This window comes from Ovis canadensis, chromosome 20 (genome assembly GCF_042477335.2).
Source record: "Ovis canadensis isolate MfBH-ARS-UI-01 breed Bighorn chromosome 20, ARS-UI_OviCan_v2, whole genome shotgun sequence".
Lineage (NCBI taxonomy): Eukaryota > Metazoa > Chordata > Mammalia > Artiodactyla > Bovidae > Ovis > Ovis canadensis.
In genome coordinates this window covers 30,123,019-30,141,988 of record NC_091264.1, presented here as the reverse complement: position 1 = coordinate 30,141,988, position 18,970 = coordinate 30,123,019, and the positions used below count along the sequence as shown (strand labels likewise).

General features: G+C 39.5%; 1 protein-coding gene across 16 annotated transcripts in view; it reads right to left on the bottom strand.

Annotated features, from left to right (window-relative positions):
- Positions 1-931: 931 nt before the first annotated feature.
- Positions 932-18,970, bottom strand: part of NFYA (nuclear transcription factor Y subunit alpha) — a 26,273-nt gene continuing 8,234 nt past the window's right edge. For 2 of the 16 annotated variants that reach the window (XM_069563106.1, XM_069563107.1), the window contains exons 3-10: positions 17,496-17,582; positions 14,629-14,775; positions 9,674-9,805; positions 9,363-9,468; positions 8,123-8,295; positions 6,929-7,102; positions 5,826-5,927; positions 932-3,522 (exon numbers count right to left, since the gene is read on the bottom strand). In XM_069563106.1, coding sequence (XP_069419207.1) covers positions 3,469-3,522; positions 5,826-5,927; positions 6,929-7,102; positions 8,123-8,295; positions 9,363-9,468; positions 9,674-9,805; positions 14,629-14,775; positions 17,496-17,582 — 975 coding nt within the window. In that variant the 3' untranslated portion in view covers positions 932-3,468. The remainder of the gene's footprint in view (positions 3,523-5,825; positions 5,928-6,928; positions 7,103-8,122; positions 8,296-9,362; positions 9,469-9,673; positions 9,806-14,628; positions 14,776-17,495; positions 17,583-18,970) is intronic. The other 14 variants (XM_069563114.1, XM_069563115.1, XM_069563109.1 and 11 more) reach the window with 8 other exon arrangements.

The following is an 18,970-nucleotide window of genomic DNA, read 5'->3' as shown; positions in this document are numbered from 1 at the left end:
GGAAACGGGGTTCCTCCGCGTAGTAGCCACTCTTCAACGACGGCCCTGACTGGTCCCTCCCATCAACCAATCAGTGCGGACTCCCTTGGGGCCGGTCCCATGTTTTTCAGCGCTTTAGCGCTAGCTCCGGCTTCCGGTGGGCGGGGAAGCGGAGCGGAAGGCGGGCTGGGCGGTGCCTTCGAAGGAGCAAAACTTCGACGTTTTAAAATGTTTGAAACATGAAAATGCTTCTACAGTGAAACTGATCAACTGGGATAAGTATCGAAAGGGCGGTCCTTTTCATTTCACCGGCGCTGAAAGTTGGGTCATCTTAGTTTGTAAGGACGAGTTCCATTTGGCATCTGACGAAAACAAACTCAGAATGGTTCTTAATACCGTTAGACTAAGGCTGTTTAACACGGGCAGTCATTTTTTCCCATTTTTGTCGTCTGCCAGGTCATTCGGTATCATGGGAGTATTTCCCGAGCGATTTTTCTCGCACTTTTGTGTGAAAAGGTACTATTTAAGGTTGCCGGTCTGTGGTTCCTATTTGTTAAAACACTAAGCAATAAAAGGATGAGTATATTATGGATTTTTAACAATCACAGAAATGCGTCTTTTTCTGCATAAAGAAATTAAAAATCACATCTTCACTGTGTTTAGTTGTACACGTCAATGCTGTTTTGGTGATAACTAAAGGGTTAATTTTACTCGTGGAATTATTGCCTCTTGTGAGAGTATCAAATAAATGTATGATCAACCCACAGGTGGCAATAGTATCTCCTCAGTAGAGTGGGAGGGCCAAAAGGGCAGAAAGAGAGTTGAAGGGGCAACACACAGCTCCAAGCTTGACACTGTCCATAGATAGAGCACATGTGTTTACAAAGACTGCAATACATAATAAACACAATCTGGAACCCATGGGATGCAGACTCCTCAAAATTCAAGACACTTTTTTTTTTTCAGCATTTTTATGTTTATTTTAAAAAATAACAATTGAAATGACATCAATGATCCATCACCTGTGCTTCTTCCACTGCTGAGGGGGTAAAAAAAACCCCAAACCCTTCTATGTAGTTGAGTCGGGAAGGAAAATCAAGACATTATTACCAGACATCCATTAGCGAGAAAAATGCTCTAAAAATGCTCTTTTGGTCCAGTGGTATAGACACTGACATGATCAATGTACCAGTGCAATTAAAATATATACATTTACAATTATCCTGCCAAAAAAAGCACTTAAAATAACTATGTATTAAACCAATTATTCACTCATCCATTCACTCTTTTTGCATCACTACAGTCACAAGGACAATGAATAAAAGAACTTCTAGTAACAAAGAAAAAAAATCCAAACCTCACCCCCACTTTGTGGGTTATTATGTGCTAAAATGACCACAATAAAAGGGTCATGAGCTATCTGAAATGCAATGACAAAATGACAACTGAAGCATTTCATTTAAAAAAAAACCTAAACTCAAGCTTGTGAGAAAAAAAATCCACAACAGTATGAGGTTGGTAGTATATGTACAATCTTACAGACACAAATAAATAGCATTTTAGAACTGTTGTTGGCTTAAGTACTAGAAATTAGGTCTGAGGAATTTCTTCTGAACTCTGCATCTTGAAGACTCCTAAACAAAACCAATGGATAAAAACTCCTCATTGTTTTTAGTAATCTGTCATCTTAAGAACCTGGGGCTTACCAAATAAAGTCAATACCAAAGGGTCAACCCCTCCTGACATCTGGAAGCTAGGACAGATGAGTAGACTCAAGGGACTAGGGAGATACTTCACTTCCTGCTTTCTCTGCACAGCTCTGTACCTCTATTTTGTACAATTACATTGATTTCCTTTTGTGATGTTTTCTTTGGTGGGTTTAATTTCTTTTCCCTCTTAATACAGCTAGAATGATATCAAAGGAAAAGCCAATCGGCTAGTCTTGGTATTAAAATCAAAACCAAATGTTCTTTGAAAGAATTACAAAGTTTTCCTTGTTTCTAAAAACCACCACAACAAAAAACCAGCAACTCTTCTGAAATCACCTTAGTTCTCCCAGGGTTCCACATCTAGAAAAGAAACATGTTTTTCTGACGCACAGCCTACTCTGGGGGCTTCAGCCTTGCTCCTGACCCTGGCAAGAATCTCTTATCTCCACCTTACCCCCAGAACATGGATGCAAAGTGAAAGCCTTTCTGCACAAGACCTATGGAGCAAAGGGGAAACGAGTGGAAACTGGTACCAAAGAATCAGCTGCCATGGGAAAAATGAGAACGTTCCCTCTCTCGGGCCAGCACAAAGCACAGCAGGAGTGAAGCCAACATCCACCCCACGCTCTAGCAGGCAACCTGGATTAGGTCCCAGCTAGCTTGACTAAACAGTGCTTTCCAGAAACTGTCAAGAATCAAATCTCAGACTTCCCTTTCCATGCTTGTTAAAAGGTTATAGTATAAATGTAAATTCGTCTCTTCATTATAATGATCCATCCCAGGCATCCATCCACTGGCGAATCATGCTGTATGACATCACAAGGGTATATATACTAGTTTTTGTCCTTCTGGACTGAAACACACACAAACCTTTCTATTCCCCAAATGCTGTCACAAAGCCTATGATTGAAAATCTCTAGTTTTGCTGTTTTGGAGTTACTATACATATCCTCACTACTTCAGTACAGAAGTTGTATAATTTTGTTTTCTACTAAGAAAAGGCAGTTTCAAGGTCCAGTACCCTCAAAATCGTCTTACAAAACTGTGGTCGATATGACCTGTCACCAGACAGACAAGTAGACCACACCTTGTGAAAGCCAAGAGATCCAGCAATCTATGTTTTTAGTGTTTCAATCTTTTATCATTCTATCCCCAGAGTTAACTTTTTCTTGGCTGGAGTCCAAAAATCCCAATCTATCATCTGGGTAGAAGAGATTCTTATTATTACCACAGATTAGATGAATGTATCTCAGAATTTATTGTTTCCATATCATGAGATGGAGCTTCCTTGCCTGGAAACCATCTCTGAATACAAAAGGTCCATCAGTCAGCCTGAGATCTCCCATTAGAGGGATGGGTACTGTTCAGAATCTGTGGGAAGTAATGGGCTGCAGCTTCCCCAATTGCAGTTTAGGTTGAGAAAGTTGTTCTCTGCTCAGATGGCTGGCTGGCATCACCAGTCAACACAAGTGCTATGTGTGTACTGCTGGGCTGGCATGAGTCCCTTGCATCATCCCAATCCATGAAATGTCAATGTCAGCAACAGTCTGAGAGAAGTCCTGACTGAAAGGGTGAGACAAAGGCTTGCAACTTCAGTTTGCCAGACATCCTTGCAATTATAATACTGAGCCACTTATTAAAAACTAAGTGGTTTCTGTCCTGTAGAAAAGGGCAGAATGTGGTCGTCAGTGTCCCATCGGAAGAGGTGATCAGTTTCCCTGAACGGTGGGAAACAGCGTGAGGAAGATGGCCTCGATTGGCTCCATCGCAAGGCCTGGGGTTAGGACACGCGGATGATTTGTGTCATAGCCTCCTCATCCGCTTGATTTGGATCCTACAAAGGGAAGCACAGCAACAATTAAAGTCCTTTGCAAAAGCAACCAGGAATTCAGGGCTCTCACTACTTATCACCAAGGGGAAGTACACAAACACTCTGTCTACACGCATGGACTACAATGCAATTCCACTAGGAAAGAAGAGACAATAAACTTCATTCTTAGAAAAAGATTTCAAGTCTGGTCTGGCACTCCATGACAGAGCACTCCAGAGTTGAGAGTATCTCACTTTTTTAACACCTGTGCTGTGCTCTACACACTTAAGGATTAAGGATCCCTAGGTGGCTAAAAAAAGACCTAGAGAAACCAAGTCATGTTGTATATTTTCATTATTTAAATACTGAACACTTGGCAGGGCTGGAAAGGACATTGGATTTTATTTACTTTAATGCACTCATTTTGCAGATAAACATGAAGCCTGGACTAGAATCAAAAAGTTAGTGACAAGCCCAGCAAGAATTAATTCTCAAATCTCTTGGCACCGACTTAATCTTCTTTCCCCTAAACTCTGCCTGCCTTTTTCAAAACCCTGCACTGTTAAGACGAAGGTCAGTCCTTGGGAGTTCACTGGCAGCCCAGGGTGGGTCTGCTTTCACTGCTGTGGCTTACATTCACTCTCTGGTCGGGGAACTAAGATCCTGCAAGCCACGCAGTGCTACCGTCTACACAAAAACCCACCACCTAACAGCCACCTTCAGTTCCTCCATACCAGGGCTCTGAAGCCTCAACTGGCATGATCCAAGACAAAGCTGAAACATTTCTAGGGGTGGCAGGACAAAAGGCTGAGTCTTGATCAAAGAGGAAGACCAATAACCAACATTTAGTGAGTTCTCACCATGCACTAAGCACTGTGATTAAAAAAGCACTATCTTATAAAGATGGACTGGACCACAGTAAAGCTGGAATGTGACAGGTCTTCAGAATAAAGCTTTAGTATGGGAGAAACAGAATAATGGGAGGAACCTAGTCAACAAAAATTTACTGGTACTCATTCTTGAATGGGTATTATGCTAAATACAACGGGGAACAATAACTTGACTCTCTACACAGCTTATAGTCTAGAGTAGACAACCACTGCACAGTTACACAAATAAAATGATTATTACTACACTCAAAAGGAAGACGTGAGAAAATAATGGAGTAGAAGAAACCTCTGGATATGGCCTCTCAGATTGAAACCAAGACATAAAAGATATAGAGACAGTCATGCAAAAGGATGGCATGAAAAGCTTTACAGACAAGCTATTTTAAAGACACAGGTTCTTGAACAGTACAGCAAGAGCATAAACACCGAGAAGCAGGAGGAAATAAAGCCAAAGGTGGGCAGGAGCTAGATCCTACAGGGCCCTGCTGGCCATGGTAAGCACTTTGGATTTTAGTCTGTGTGCAAATGGAAAAGGGCAGGCGTGGAAGGGAGCAGGCTGGTGATGTGATATGATACAGACACTAAGATGTGGAGAGTGAACTAGAGGGGCACAAGAGGGGAAGAAGGGAGATTAGACAGCTGTTGCCTTAACTGAAGCAAAGAAGAGAGGGTTAGACTAGCCTGATAGCAATTGGGAGGGAAAAAGTAAGCTGATTCAGAGAATAGTTTAGAGTTAAAACCAAGAGGACTTCAAAACCGGACAACTCTAGCTTTAATAATTGGGTGAAGGGACATGTGACTTATTGAGATGAGTGTCTGGTTTAGGTTTAAAGATAAAATAAAAACCAAGAGTTCTACTTTGGACATATTGACTAGAAATGCCAATAAGATACAATCAGTGAAATTAGATGTAAGAACCAGTATGGCTATAGACTAAGTTCTGGAATTACACAGCCTAGGCATGAATTTCAGTTGTACCATTTTATTAGATATTTTACTGTAGGCAAATGACTTAACCCTTCTAAACCTCAGATTCAAATGTAAAACATAAACTATAATTCTTACCTCATGGGGGTCAAGGCTGTTGTAAAGATTCAATGATAAAATGCTTAACGTAATGGCTGGCACACAGCAGTTAAGAGTTAGCTGCTGCTACCACTACCCTAGGGAATAACTTGTGCTCTGAAAATCAAAAAAAGTGAGAATTTCAAGAAGGAATTAATAGTAGTAACTGGAAAAGACTGAGGAAAAAAAGGCCACTGGATCAAAGACTTTAGTTCTTTTAAGAAGAAAGGGACTCTAAGATATACAATGTTGCATCCAGTTTACAGACTGATTAGTCCCTAGTGTGAAAATAGCAAGAGGACACTGTGAAGGCTTCCACCCAGGAAGATTCAAGGCAATAAAGCTAAGAATAAAAAGTATAAATCCTCTTACCTGCATATGAGGACTATCTTTTTCCTTTGGAGAGAAAAATCGTCCACCTTCACCACGCTTCCGTGCCATGGCATGACGGTGCCGAGACTCATGCAAGTATTTCTAAAACAAGAAAAACCAAGTTACTAGCTGAAAGCAGCAGAGCTCTCCAATGCTCAAAAGTTTAGGATGGCTGTGATCAAAACCACCAGGGGCAATTATGATCTTGTGTTATGGAGAAATCTTGGAGAAAACACAAACAGCAGCTAATCGTATCTAACTATCATAAGAAAGTGAATGCCAAATGAGTAATAACCAAATACAGGTTCCCCAAAGATATAGCAGTAATCGCCACCTACCCCCCAAAATATATCCTCCCTTTTGCTTTAGTAACAAACCAAATTTTAGCTGGTACAGTCTCATTAAAGAGACGGCATTTCCTAGCCTTATTTGTAGGTAAGTATGGCCATGTAATTAAATTTTGGCTAATGTGATCATGGAACTTTTTGAATGTTTCCTTGAAAGAGTTTCCTTATTCCCTCTGTTCCTTGGCTAGAGCCCAGGCAGTCATCTTGGACTATGGACAGCACACTAAACAATCAGGACAGTAAGACAGGAGGAGAATGCTCTTGAGGGTTGCCACAGCCCAGGACAATAGGTCTCTGTACTTTGTGTTAGTCGCTCAGTCATGTCTAACTCTTTGCAGCCTCACAGACTGTAGCCCACCAGGCTCCTCTGTCTATGGAATTCTCCAGGCAAGAATACTGGAGTGGGTAACCACTTTTCCCTTCTCCAGGGGATCTTCCCAAACCAGAGATCAAACCTGGGTGTACTGGAGGCGGATTCTTTACTGTCTGAGCCACCAGGGAAGTCCACCTCTGGACTTTACAGAAGATTAAAGAACAAAACAAAACAACAACAATAAAACGCTATTTATGTTGTAGTTATTTTTTAACTGTTATAGTTGCAGCTCCATATAGCAATAATAAATACCATTACAAAAGGTAACAGCTATCTAACTTCAAAGTCTGGAAGGTACTCAAGGAAACTAACCACATAAAAGGTTATTTCAGAAGTAGAACCCTGCTGTTCTCATCCTGTATCCGTCCCAATGTTATACATACCCGTCTCTCCTTTGGAATTTTCCCTTCTGCTTCTAATTTAGCCCGAGCTTGTCTCCTCTTAAGTATACGGTGGTACTGTTTGGCATTGACATAGAGAGGCTCTTCTTCAAGCATCTCTGCCCCAGGGAGAGGGATTCTCTGGATTGCAGGCACAGAGCCAGCACCAGGTACCATCTGTGTGAAGAGCAGAATCAGAGCTTATTAAGTAGTAACATGAAGTATGGACCTGGGAAATAATTTCTCGGTCCCTGTTCTTCTGAATGCTACGACGAATAGCTTTATAGGGTACTTGTTGAATGCAGATTCCTGGAGAACATTTACATTTAAGGCCTGCATTTTAAACAAATGTTCCAGATGATTCTGTAATAGGGGGCCAAGGACCCACACTGAGAAACAACATAACCCTGTCCAGGTTTTTGCCCACGCACAGCTCCATTTTCTAAGAATGTCTGCTGCCATCTAATGGTCATGAACAGTAATCACAGGCAGTAAAAGAGCTCAGGATCAACCAAGTGCTGCTAACAGCATCTAGTTACATAATTGTTAACTTACTATACAATTCAACCCACATTTTCCAGAACAAATCAGGTTCCACTACCTTCCCAATAATAACAACTTTAAATGGTTATATTGTTTCTTCTAGTGGACTCCTCCACTTCTGTGTAGTTTCTAATACTTCTTTCTTAGCTTACCCATTTTAGGTATTGTACACTGACACTCTATTTTGACATATGAGTTTACAGTCAACTCTCCTTCCCCTCTTCGCAATATATTTACATCACACCTTTTTTTTGGCTACTCTATTGACTACATCTTTCTAATTTTGAACGTTTTTGTTTCACCCACTTTGGGCCATATACTTTCTACTTCCCAAAGATTAGTAGTCTATAACTCTTCATTTCAGTTATGAATAAGATTCCAGAAGTGAATATTTACATCTGCTTTTCTTCTGCTATATCTCTAGCACCTAGAATAGTCTCTGGCACACAGTAGGTACACAGAATGAGTTATGGTTTACTGTAATGTTTATTGTAAAAGCAGACCACTGTGTCTTAAGAATCTCAGTCTCAAGAGGTCAGGATTATACACAAGCTTCATGAGAGATTTTAAAACACAAGCTGAAGAAATTTTCAAAGACAAAGATACATGGAAAATTAAACTATAGACAATGAAATGAAAAATCTGTTTTCTTACCATGACCATCCCGCCTGAACTGACCACGTTGCCTGCCACTGGCAGTGTCACGGTGACAGTCCCTTGCCCACTGCTGGTTGTGTTGGTGTTGGCGCTGGCTCCCGTCTGAACAATCTGTGCTCCTGCCAGACTGGCTGCGGGGATGGTGATCATGCCTGAAACAGGGACTGTAACTTTAAGAAAATAAAACATAAAACAAACAAACAAAAAAACAGGTATACAGAAAGAAGGGAACACAGTTAGTCCCTCTTCTATCTGGCACACATTTATTAATCCTGGAAACACATGCTCTTTTAGCCAAGAGGAGAAAAAGCACTCTTCCATTCTCTGCCTTGCTTGCTGTATATAATCCAAGTAATCACAAGTTTAGAGATGTTAATAACTATATGGGTTCTAGTTCTGAATAAAACTACTCATACTGAGCCGAAAGTTTTCAGTGGGTGACCAAATATTTTGGAGGCTTCCCTTTCTATGAGTTAGTCTGACTTCAGCTATAGCCACTGTTCTTATATAAATGACCTGTTTCAGGATGAAGATTTTAAAAAACTGTTTATTCTCAACTGACAATGAGTCAGACAGCTACAGGACTAAATCTTAAAGTTAAACCAGGCATGCCAACCCCCCAGACTTCCACAGCAGCACTTGAGGATTTGTCCATCATTCTCTGAGCTATGCCTGTTCTGGCTCTCTCCTGGGTCATAGGAGAGCACACTGCCTGCACTCACTGGCTCTTGTCTACCGCCAGATTTTAATCACAAGTCAAACCTTCCGTCACAGAAGACATACCACTAATAAGGGTTCTGAACGGTATTTGTTTGGTCACATTCATGTCTCGCTTACTAGACTAGAGTGTCTTTGAGAAGAAAACTGTTTTCAGTAATGTGCTACATACAGTGGTCATTTAAAGTCTTTTGGAATAAATGAATAATGAAGTGGCCTGGGGGAAAAAGAAAAAAAGCAGAGATATATTTCTCTACCACTAAAGAAACTCCGTATTTCTAATCTTCCATTTAGAGAACAGTTCTTAGAAAGAATAAAAACCTTGTATAATCCCTAGGGTCATAGTGGCTGAATTTAACAACTATTGTAGTTCTCCCACGAAATGGAATCAGCACTGGTCGCATATTGGTGACAAGGAGCTAACAATCAATGGACACATCACAAAATTTCTAAAGCAGTCATTTGCTCAAGATGAACAGGATGCCCCCAAAAGTCCAACAGAAATGCCGGGCATTCGTACCTTGCTGGAGAATGGTGCCATCTGCATTAACTGGCTGGTAGACGATGGTCTGCCCTTCAGCAGTCTGGGCCACTTGCTGCCCCTGGACAGCAATCTGCTGCTGTGTCTGTAGGGAACAAATCATGACACAATTTAATAATTCCAAAGACACCACAAGAAGAAAGGACCATGCAGTGCTTTTTGAGAAAAAGGCATTTCTGTGATAGTTTTCTTCCCCGTTTCTACTACATGTGAACACTCTACCCAGTTGTCAGACCCTCGCAAAGCAGCTGTGCGCCTCTGCTGACGCCGTGCAGAGACCGTGGAGTTACCTGCGTCTGGCCAGCAGTGACGGCTGTCTGGGGCTGCTGGATGATGATCTGCTGGGTCTGGCCTTGCTGGCCCTGCACCTGCACGGCCTGCCCACCCTGGATCTGGATCTGCCCCGGTGGGACCAACTGTATCTGCACAAGAGAACACCAAGATGAGTGCCCTGCCGACACTGGTCGCCAGTGGTCCTGGACTGTTAGTTACTCAAATTCATCTACAAGGCAGGAAATGCTCTGGAGAGGAAAAAAAACACAAGCCCTGTTCTTCTCTCTTATGAATTAGAGAGAGCTTGTTTTCCATTTATGAAACTGGGGAATTTTGATCACTATCTGGATACTGGATGATATTAAAGATGATATTGCTGGCATTGGGAATATATTTCTAAAAGCTTATTCACTTAAAAATATACCCTGAAGTATTTTTGATAGATGAAATGGTAGTATATATATTCAAAATAATCCTTGAGTCAGGGGAAATAGATGAAAATAGATTTCAACAGTAAAATACTAGTTTGTGTGTTAAAATGGGTGATGAGGATTCGCCGTATCATTCTCTTTGCTTGTGTCTATGTTTGAAGTTTTTTATAACAAAATATTGAAAATAAATTATTAAGTAACTTTAAAATTTTCTAGCTGGAATTCTATAAATACACACACACACATAAAATCCTTAGAAGATTTTGTATAGAAAGGGGTATTATCATATTTAACAAATTAAATTAGAAAATGTTGGTAAATAAACAAATAAGAAATTTATCTGGTTATCTGGATCTATTTCTACCTGTTTTGGATAGCAAGGAATACCTATTATTGGTCAATAGGGTTTCCTCTTCTATCTATTCATATGCTTTGCCCATTTTTCTACTCAACTGTTACTTTCATATCAACACATATAAAGAATTTTAAAAAATGTATTCTGGACACAAACCCCATTATATGTTAAAAATATCTTCTCCAAATTATGTCTTCTACCTTTATTTTATGATATATTTTGACATACACCAAATTTTTCAGTTATAAAATTGTGTTTTTTTGGTTTTTAAGAAATCCTTCTCTACCCCACATCATAAAGTAAATATTCCTATGAACAGAATATAAAAGTTTCCAAGTATGCTTTTTTTATAATTAGATCTGTAATCTATCTGGCAAGTATTTTTGATATAGTGTGAGGCAGAGATCAATTTGCCTTTTTGATACCACTCTTGAACCATTTCTTCACTGAAACTTTACACTGTTTTGGTTATATACCAATTTCCAATAGTCCTACATCTATTTCTTGGCTCTCTACTCCATTGTCTATATCACGCCACGGATCTTAATCTGAAGAGAGAGCACAGGCTTAACTGGAATTCTAAAACAGAAGGTACAATTCAAAGAAAGGTGAAGTACACTTCTAAAAGACATGGTTATTCAAAAACAACACACACTAAAGCAATCTCTAATAAAAATGGATTGAAATTTTAAGTGTTTTATGGGAGGCTCTGGAATCATACCTAGAGCCATGTCATGCAACATTAACAGAAAATAATTTTTCCAAGATGGTTTGATTAGTTACAGTGCTGCCTAGAGTGAGGGGAATAAGATAACCTTTTCAATATCTTCTCTTAAAGGCCAAAAATCCTACAAAATCCACAGAATCTACAGCTGAAATGAACACTAGCAATCACCTGATATAAACTGCATTTTTCAAATGAGAAAACCAACAATCAAAGAACTTGGCCGAGAGAAAAAAGTCTGTTTAATGGCAGACCTGCAAATGAATTCAGGTCACTGCATTCCTGATAGTCTTCCTAGCTCTGTATCACACTGTTTCTATTCAACAGAGAAGAGGGCATGCCAAGCTGGGGGACTGGAGAGGAGGCACTGAGAGGAAGGACAGAAATGAAATAGCAGTGTGAAATTGAGGCAAGTACACATACTGAAGTATATTTAAAGACTCATACATTTATGCATGCAGAAATGTAGAAACTATTTTTAATCCTGACTACAACTCTATCTTGGCAAAAATATGCTGACAGCCTTAAAAATGACCTTACCCTTTGCCCAATCAATTCCTCCACTCCCAGAAATATTCCCCTAAGATTAAATTTAAGTGAAAAAAATAAAGCTATAAAATTCAAATACATTTATAGTAATCTTACCTATAAAAGCAAAAACAAGAAAAAAAACACAAAATAAGTACACAGTTAAATTACAAATTCTGATTCATCAAATTGACTACTATGTAGGAATTTAAAAATAAAAGGAAGTAAAACAAAACCATAATAAAAAAACTATATGCTCGTATTACAACTATGCCCAAGAGGTGTGCACAAAACTACAAAGGAATATGCAAAACGTAAAAGTTTGGTTATCAAGCATGGCTCAATTTTTTTTCAACTGGTGGCTCAGACAGTTTGCCTATGGCAACCCACTCTAGTATTCTTGCCTGGAAAATCCCACGGACGGAGGAGCCTGGTAGGCTACAGTCCATGGGGTCGCAAAGAGTCAGATATGACTGAGCGACTTCACTTCACTTCATATTATATTACTCCAGAAAAATGAAGATATTAATGAAATCACAGAAGATATAAGCAGCTTTAGAAAATTTTAGTAAAAAGTTCATAAACATATATATATATACATACACACACTCACTGGGATCTGGCTATTAGTTATTAATACAAAGGTGATATGACTTAAGCATATACTTCTCTGTAAATTATTTCTCACTAAAAATACTTCATTATTAATCCTTCCCCCAAAGTCAACAGTTCAGCCTTTTTAACAAGGACATAATGTCATAATGTGTGCTGAGTTGTTTCAGTCATATCTGACTCTTTGTGACCCTATGGACTGTAGCCCACCAGGCTCCTCTGTCCATGAGATTCTCCAGGCAAAAATAGTGGGGTAGATAGCTATTCCCTTCTCCAGGGGATCTTCCCAACCCAGGGACTGAACCCGAGTCTACTGTGTCTCCTACACCGCAGGCAGATTCTTTACCACTGAGCCACTGAGGAAGTTCAAGGACACGATACACCATATGAATACAGTATGATGTATTCAATTGATTCTTTACCAACAGACACTCAGGCTACAATTTTTTTTTTGCTTGTATAAAGCTTCAATAAATGTCTTTGTATATTTCTCCCTACATATTTATCTTTTCTTCCTCTAAGAATAGATTCTCAGAAGTGGGACAGGTACATCAAAAGGCTTAAATATTCAAGAGCGAGATACCTTCCAAAAGGACTTTACAATTCGAAAATCACCAAAAATAATGTGCTTCATTGTCTTTACACCCATTCTAGCACTGGATATAATCAGTGTTTTAAATTTCTGCCAACAAGAGAAAAATGCCTGTAATTTTACTTTTGTTTTCTGTTTCTGAATCAGTCTTTCCAGTGAATTTAACTACTTTACATGTCTGTTTAAAAAGTCAGCTTTTATTTAGTTTTTTACATTTTTGCTGGTTTTCTACTTCATTCATTTTAACCTATCTTTTGCTCATTTTCTTCTTGTCCTAACTTCCTAAAAAAAAATTATTTATTTTCAGTTCTTTTAAAATATTCAAGGTTATAAATTTTGCTCTAAGTATAGCTTGAGGTGTGTGTGATAGGCTTGGACTGAAATATTTTCATCACTTGCTAGATAAGTTATAAATAACATGGAAGGAAATGAAAAGGATAATATTTCTGACCCAAAACAACAATCTCCAAAGCAGACTATACATTTCCCCCCTCAGTGCCCAGAAGAGCCAACAAAGGACACGTTGATGGTGACTTTTACTAAACTAGATGCTCTTTTTATAAGGGCTTCCCAGGTGGCACTAGTGAAGGTCCTGCCTGCCAACACAGAAGATTTAAGAGATGTGGGTTTGATCCCTAGGTTGGGAAGATCCCCTAGAGGAGGGCATGGCAACCTGAAATCAAACAGGACTCTACAGTCCTTGCCCCTAACCATGTCCTCTGCCTGCCTGTTGTCTGTGGCAAACTTGAGTCAAACAATAAGTTTAAACAGAGAAGTGAGAAACGTGGAAACAAAGGAAACCAGTCAAAGGAGACTAATGATAGCACTGTAGTCAGGAAGCATAGTCGAGGATCTCTAGTTCTTCCTCAAGGGCTAGAGATAATACTCTGAGCTATGTCCTGTGAGCTGTCTTACAGATAATAAAACACCAGGTGGAGAAGCTAACTACACGATGACCAGACTGTACCCAGGACGTGAGTGCCGCAGTTCCAAGAACTGGCCACAAAGAAATGGTGACAAACAGACCCTGGAACTGACAATTCACTACACCTAAAACAACTAGGATGGTGGTGGTTAGGCCACTGAAGAGCAATTTGAAGGTGACTGTCAGAGCTGACTGTGCTGTTCCTGTATGTAGCCCCTTCCTTCTGTCTATAAAAGCTCTTGCCTCACTGTTTGCTACTGGCGGGGAGGTGGGGAGAAAGTCGGCCTTTGGGCAGATGTCCACCAGCCTTCCCCTCCCTAGTTGCCAGCATTTGAAACAAAGCAAACTTTCCTGTCTCCCTTCTACCAACCTGGCCTGTTTATTGGCTTTTGAGCAGTGAGCAGCCAGACTCTCCACACTCTTTTGGTAACAAACCCACCCCAGTACTGATGCCTGGAGAAACCCATGGACAGAGGAGTCTGGGGGGGCTACAGTCCTTAGGATCACAAAGCTGGACACGACTGAAATGACTTAGCAAGCTCTCTTTTTATATTACTTACATTGATTCAAGATCATGTCTAATATCTTAGCCCTTACCAGAAATGTCCTATTTCTCTACAGCTCTGCTTTCTATCACTGACACTACAAAGGTGGGAAACTGACTAAATGCAACTAAATGCAAAAGGAAGGTTAAGAAGCAATTAAATACAGTATCAATTTTCAATTTGTAACAACTTATTTCTTAAAACTTCTATCCCGATATTCTAAAACTCTTTTTTTTTTTTTTTTTTAAAATACCACTCACCTGCTGCAAACCCTGTGTCCCAGATACAGGTACTTGCATGATGGTTTGACCTTGTCCACCAGGAACAGCCTGGACCATGATGGGTTGGCCAGTTGATGTGATTAACTGACCTCCACTGACCTGTACCATTAATGGCTGCCCCTGGACCTAGAATAAAGTAAAATAAGAACAATGAAATAACATAAGACACAAAATGATTTTTACCTAAAGACAATCACTGCAACTACTCTGCTGTCTTGCTAGAGGAGGAAAAAGTAGGAGAGACACTAAGAAAATAATTTCAGGTCCTCATCCTCAAGGAGACTTCTTCAAAAATACAGTATCTGTAACTAAGTGCCAAGCTGAATACTTAAAAGTCAGATAAAATGGGGTATAAGCAGAGTCTTTGGGAAGTCTCAATAGAAACAAGGTGTTTATCATCAAATACAGGCTAAACTCATGAGAAGTATTTAATCAAATCATCAAGATTATTTGCCTTTTTAGTCCAACATCCAGGAACAGTCTCGGGTGAAGACTGGAGAGTAGGCAGTGAGAGGGAGGGCTGATGCTGGGGATGGTGGTTGGAGTGCAAATTCTAAATAACCTGGAAGGAGTAAATCAAACTGTACCTGGTAATGACTTCAGGTGAGCTATCAAGCAGCTCCAAAAGCTTATGTAGAATACCCTTCCTCCCTACAGTTTCTCAAGCATAAATGAAACACATACCTTTTACCCTCTACCTCACCACTGAGAATTCTTGTCCCGTGGTTGTTTAAGGAGCCTACTAGTATAAATGCCTAGAAATATATTGGTCAGTTTACAATTTTTGTGGTGGGACTGCTCACACTGGACCCTGCAATATCTGCATAGTTCTTTTAGCTTTAAAAAGCATGAGCATTATACAAATTTTCAACAGTACCAAAACACTCTCAATTTTCAATCTCCAGTGAGTAAATGCATCACTCTAAAACCCAGGGCACTGAAAATGCTGTAACATCTTGAGTCCCAATGCATTCTGAAAGTCAAAAAACAAACCACTTTAGACATGAATCGAAATGTTCAACAAAATCACTGAAAATCCAAACCTTTCAGACTCTATCTTTGTTTTGAGGAACTATTTGTAACAGATCAAAAGAAAATTTGTATATCTGAAATAATCATTCTCAATGCCAGTGAAAGTATGTTCAAATAACAGTATTTAGTTAAAAGATCAATCTGTTCTAGATTAGTAGATTAGATATTAAGCCCTCCCCACCCCTATGAGCATATTGGAATCTTTAGGAACATTCAAATTCTGCGTTTGTTAAACTGCTCCTTGACAAATTCCACTTTACTATATAAAGATTTTACAATCTGATTCTCCTCTGCTTTTCTCCTCTCACTTCCCCATCCCAAACCAAATTCCTTTTGGTATACTAATGTTTCTACATGCTCTATTAGGAAAGATTTTTAAAAATATTTGTTGCATAACTAACTGAAAGAACTATTTTAAATTCTCCACAAATAATCAGAGCCCTAGAGGAAAGGTTTCCATTATCTCTAAAGTGCTTCCATTTCTTTAAGTAAAATCTGCATAAGAAGGAAACAAGTTTTAAGCAACTGTTTTTGTAATTTTCTGGCTATCCATCATCGTAACTTTTCCCTTCGTTCCCTTCGCTGACAGGCTATATATGCACATGATGAACCATTTGAGACTCCAAGGAACCTGCTGTTTTTACAACATATGATGATACAAGGATACATGCATCAGACAAGAAGCCATACAGTTAAGAGCATGTTACATTCCCATTCCACAAGTGGTTAACGACAATACTGTTTTATGTATCAAGCTGCTGAACTCTGAGATTTGAATAGTTTGGGAGCACCTACAAACTCAGCTTATTTCAGCTTAATTTATGTTTAGAACTGGCTGTATATCATCAAACATTAGGAGTGGCAGGTATGGGAGTAGGGCTGAAAGGGTAAAGTGAAATGATTACAGTTAGGGATAGTTCGCTGCAGGATGCTTGCTCAGCAGCACTAACAGTAGAGTGAGATGCCAGTTCTACATTCTAGGTCCTTCTCAGTCCATTCAGAGAAGGAAAAAAGGCAGGGTACTTGAACTTTGCCAAGTTCTCAAAAATATGGTCATTTTAGTTAAAGTAACCTGATAAATACGGAAAAGACTTTTGTTCCTTCTGTTTATATAGGACCTGGCCCAAATATAACCCCAATTTAGGTACTTAACTTGGTCATACATAATGTTAAGAAACTGCATTGTTTAAGTAGGAATTCTTACGGTGGCTATAATACCTAAGATTTACAGACAGCATCTCTCTCTTCTGTCCAACCAAGAGCTATGGGGCAATCTCTGCAGATCCAATAATAAGGTCACGACTTCCCCAAGAAAAATAGTGAATAGTGAATAGAATAGCAGAGATTAACAAGATTCAGTGATTAGATCAATCTTGTCAAATGCAATCATTATTTTATATCTGAGTTGTCCTTTTAATAAAGCACAATCTAGCCTAGTAAAATGTATACATTTTCTTCTCTATTATCGTAATACAAAGTTCAAGAAAATTTACCGTGCAATCTTATTACAGAATCTGAGCTCTAAATAGGTTCTAATGCTACTTGTTAAGAATTTCTTCACTGATTTGTTCTCAGGTATTCCCCCCAAAACATACTAGCCAAATGGCACTTTTCAGAAAACTGGTACAGCATCACTATATGATTTAGCACAAAGCATTAGGAAATTGGCATCGTATAAGCCTCAAAGGCAAGTTAGCAGCACCAAAGTCATGCAACTGGCTCTGCCGTCCCTCCGTGAGGTCCTACCACGAACAGCACCAGACACGAGGAGAGAGGTTCATGCAGTGCTTACAGAGAGTCAGAGAGAGCACCACTACCTGCAGGGTCTGGACTTGCTGGCCTGAGGCGGATGCCACCTGGGCCTCAGTCTGCAACTGGACAGCAGTGACACCACCCTGCTGCTGAGAACAGGAACAGGAAGAGCTTGAAATGTGTCAGGAAGGAAATGTATAGTTCAAGACATGAGATCACCTTACCTCTTGTGGGAGAGGAAGGGTCTTCTTTCAATAGCCCCACCCTACACAGGACTTTCGAACTGGAGACTCCCTATACTGAAGCTTTTTGTTGAAGGTAACAGGTTACAGACTTCTGTCTTACAAATTACAGATTACAGTCTTCTGTCTCCAGAGCAGAACTCAAATACACTTCCATGACTCAAAAACATCGATGTAGCTGACATCATTAACAAAAAATTTTTAATGTAGTCCTTCCCTCCAAAATTAAGCATTTGATCCTTCTGCATGCATTTAATGTTCTTTTTATTTCCTCAAATGAGTTCAAAAGAACAAAATAGTTCATCAGGTTTTAGCAGCCTAGAAGCTACAATGAAGAGCTTCTGGAACTTGAATGCAACCACCAGAAAGGAAGAATAAAGCAATCACTATGAGACAAAAACATCTTCTTGACGTCACTGCCCTCATGTCCCCAAACTAGGATTACTCCTACTCAGTTGGACTACCTTAGAAGCAATGTATTCACAGACTCAACTTAATTTTTATTACCCCTAGTAGTAACTTCAGACAGAGCAAGAATTCACTCACTAGGGCACTGGTATGAATGAATGGAGGGTCCTCTGTGGAATCTCCCTTCCTTTCAAGGCAGCTGAAAGAAGCTGTAGTTGTGTGGAAGGAAAAGCCAGCAAAGGAATTTCGACAATTAATCTCTTTTAATAAAAAGTAGCTCCTTCCTTTGGTCATTAGATAGAACAACTCACCATCAAAACACCCACTGCCCACCTACTCCCTCCCCCCACCCCCCACTAATGACTTTTCTATATTATCTAGGTCCCATTTTGGAAACAAAACATTTTCAATTTTGGCCTACAGGCCAAATCAATGCACAATAAATTTATTTTCTTTCAGGGAGAAAAAACAAGAGAAGTTTTCCTAAAACAAACCCAGGTATATATAATCAGAAAATGTAATCTGTGTATAAATTCAAGAAGGCAACCTATCTTAATTAGGAATAAACCAGCAGCAGAAATCCTTTCTAATATGTGTTTATCCATAACTGTAGCTACCTATCACCTTCATATTGAACTACAGGTTTTCAAAATAAACAGTGTGATGGATCAAATTAAATAGTGGATTTCTTAGAAGCTATCTTGGTTTGTCTATTGTGGCCAAAGCCTTACCAGACCACAAGATGGCTTAATCAATAAGAGAAACAACCAAATTTAATGCAGGAAAACAAAACTACCCTTCAAAGCTCCATCTGAAAACAGACTAGGTATTTTTGATTTCTAGTAAGATAAAAGGGGGGCAGTTTATTAAACCAGGAACCCATGACA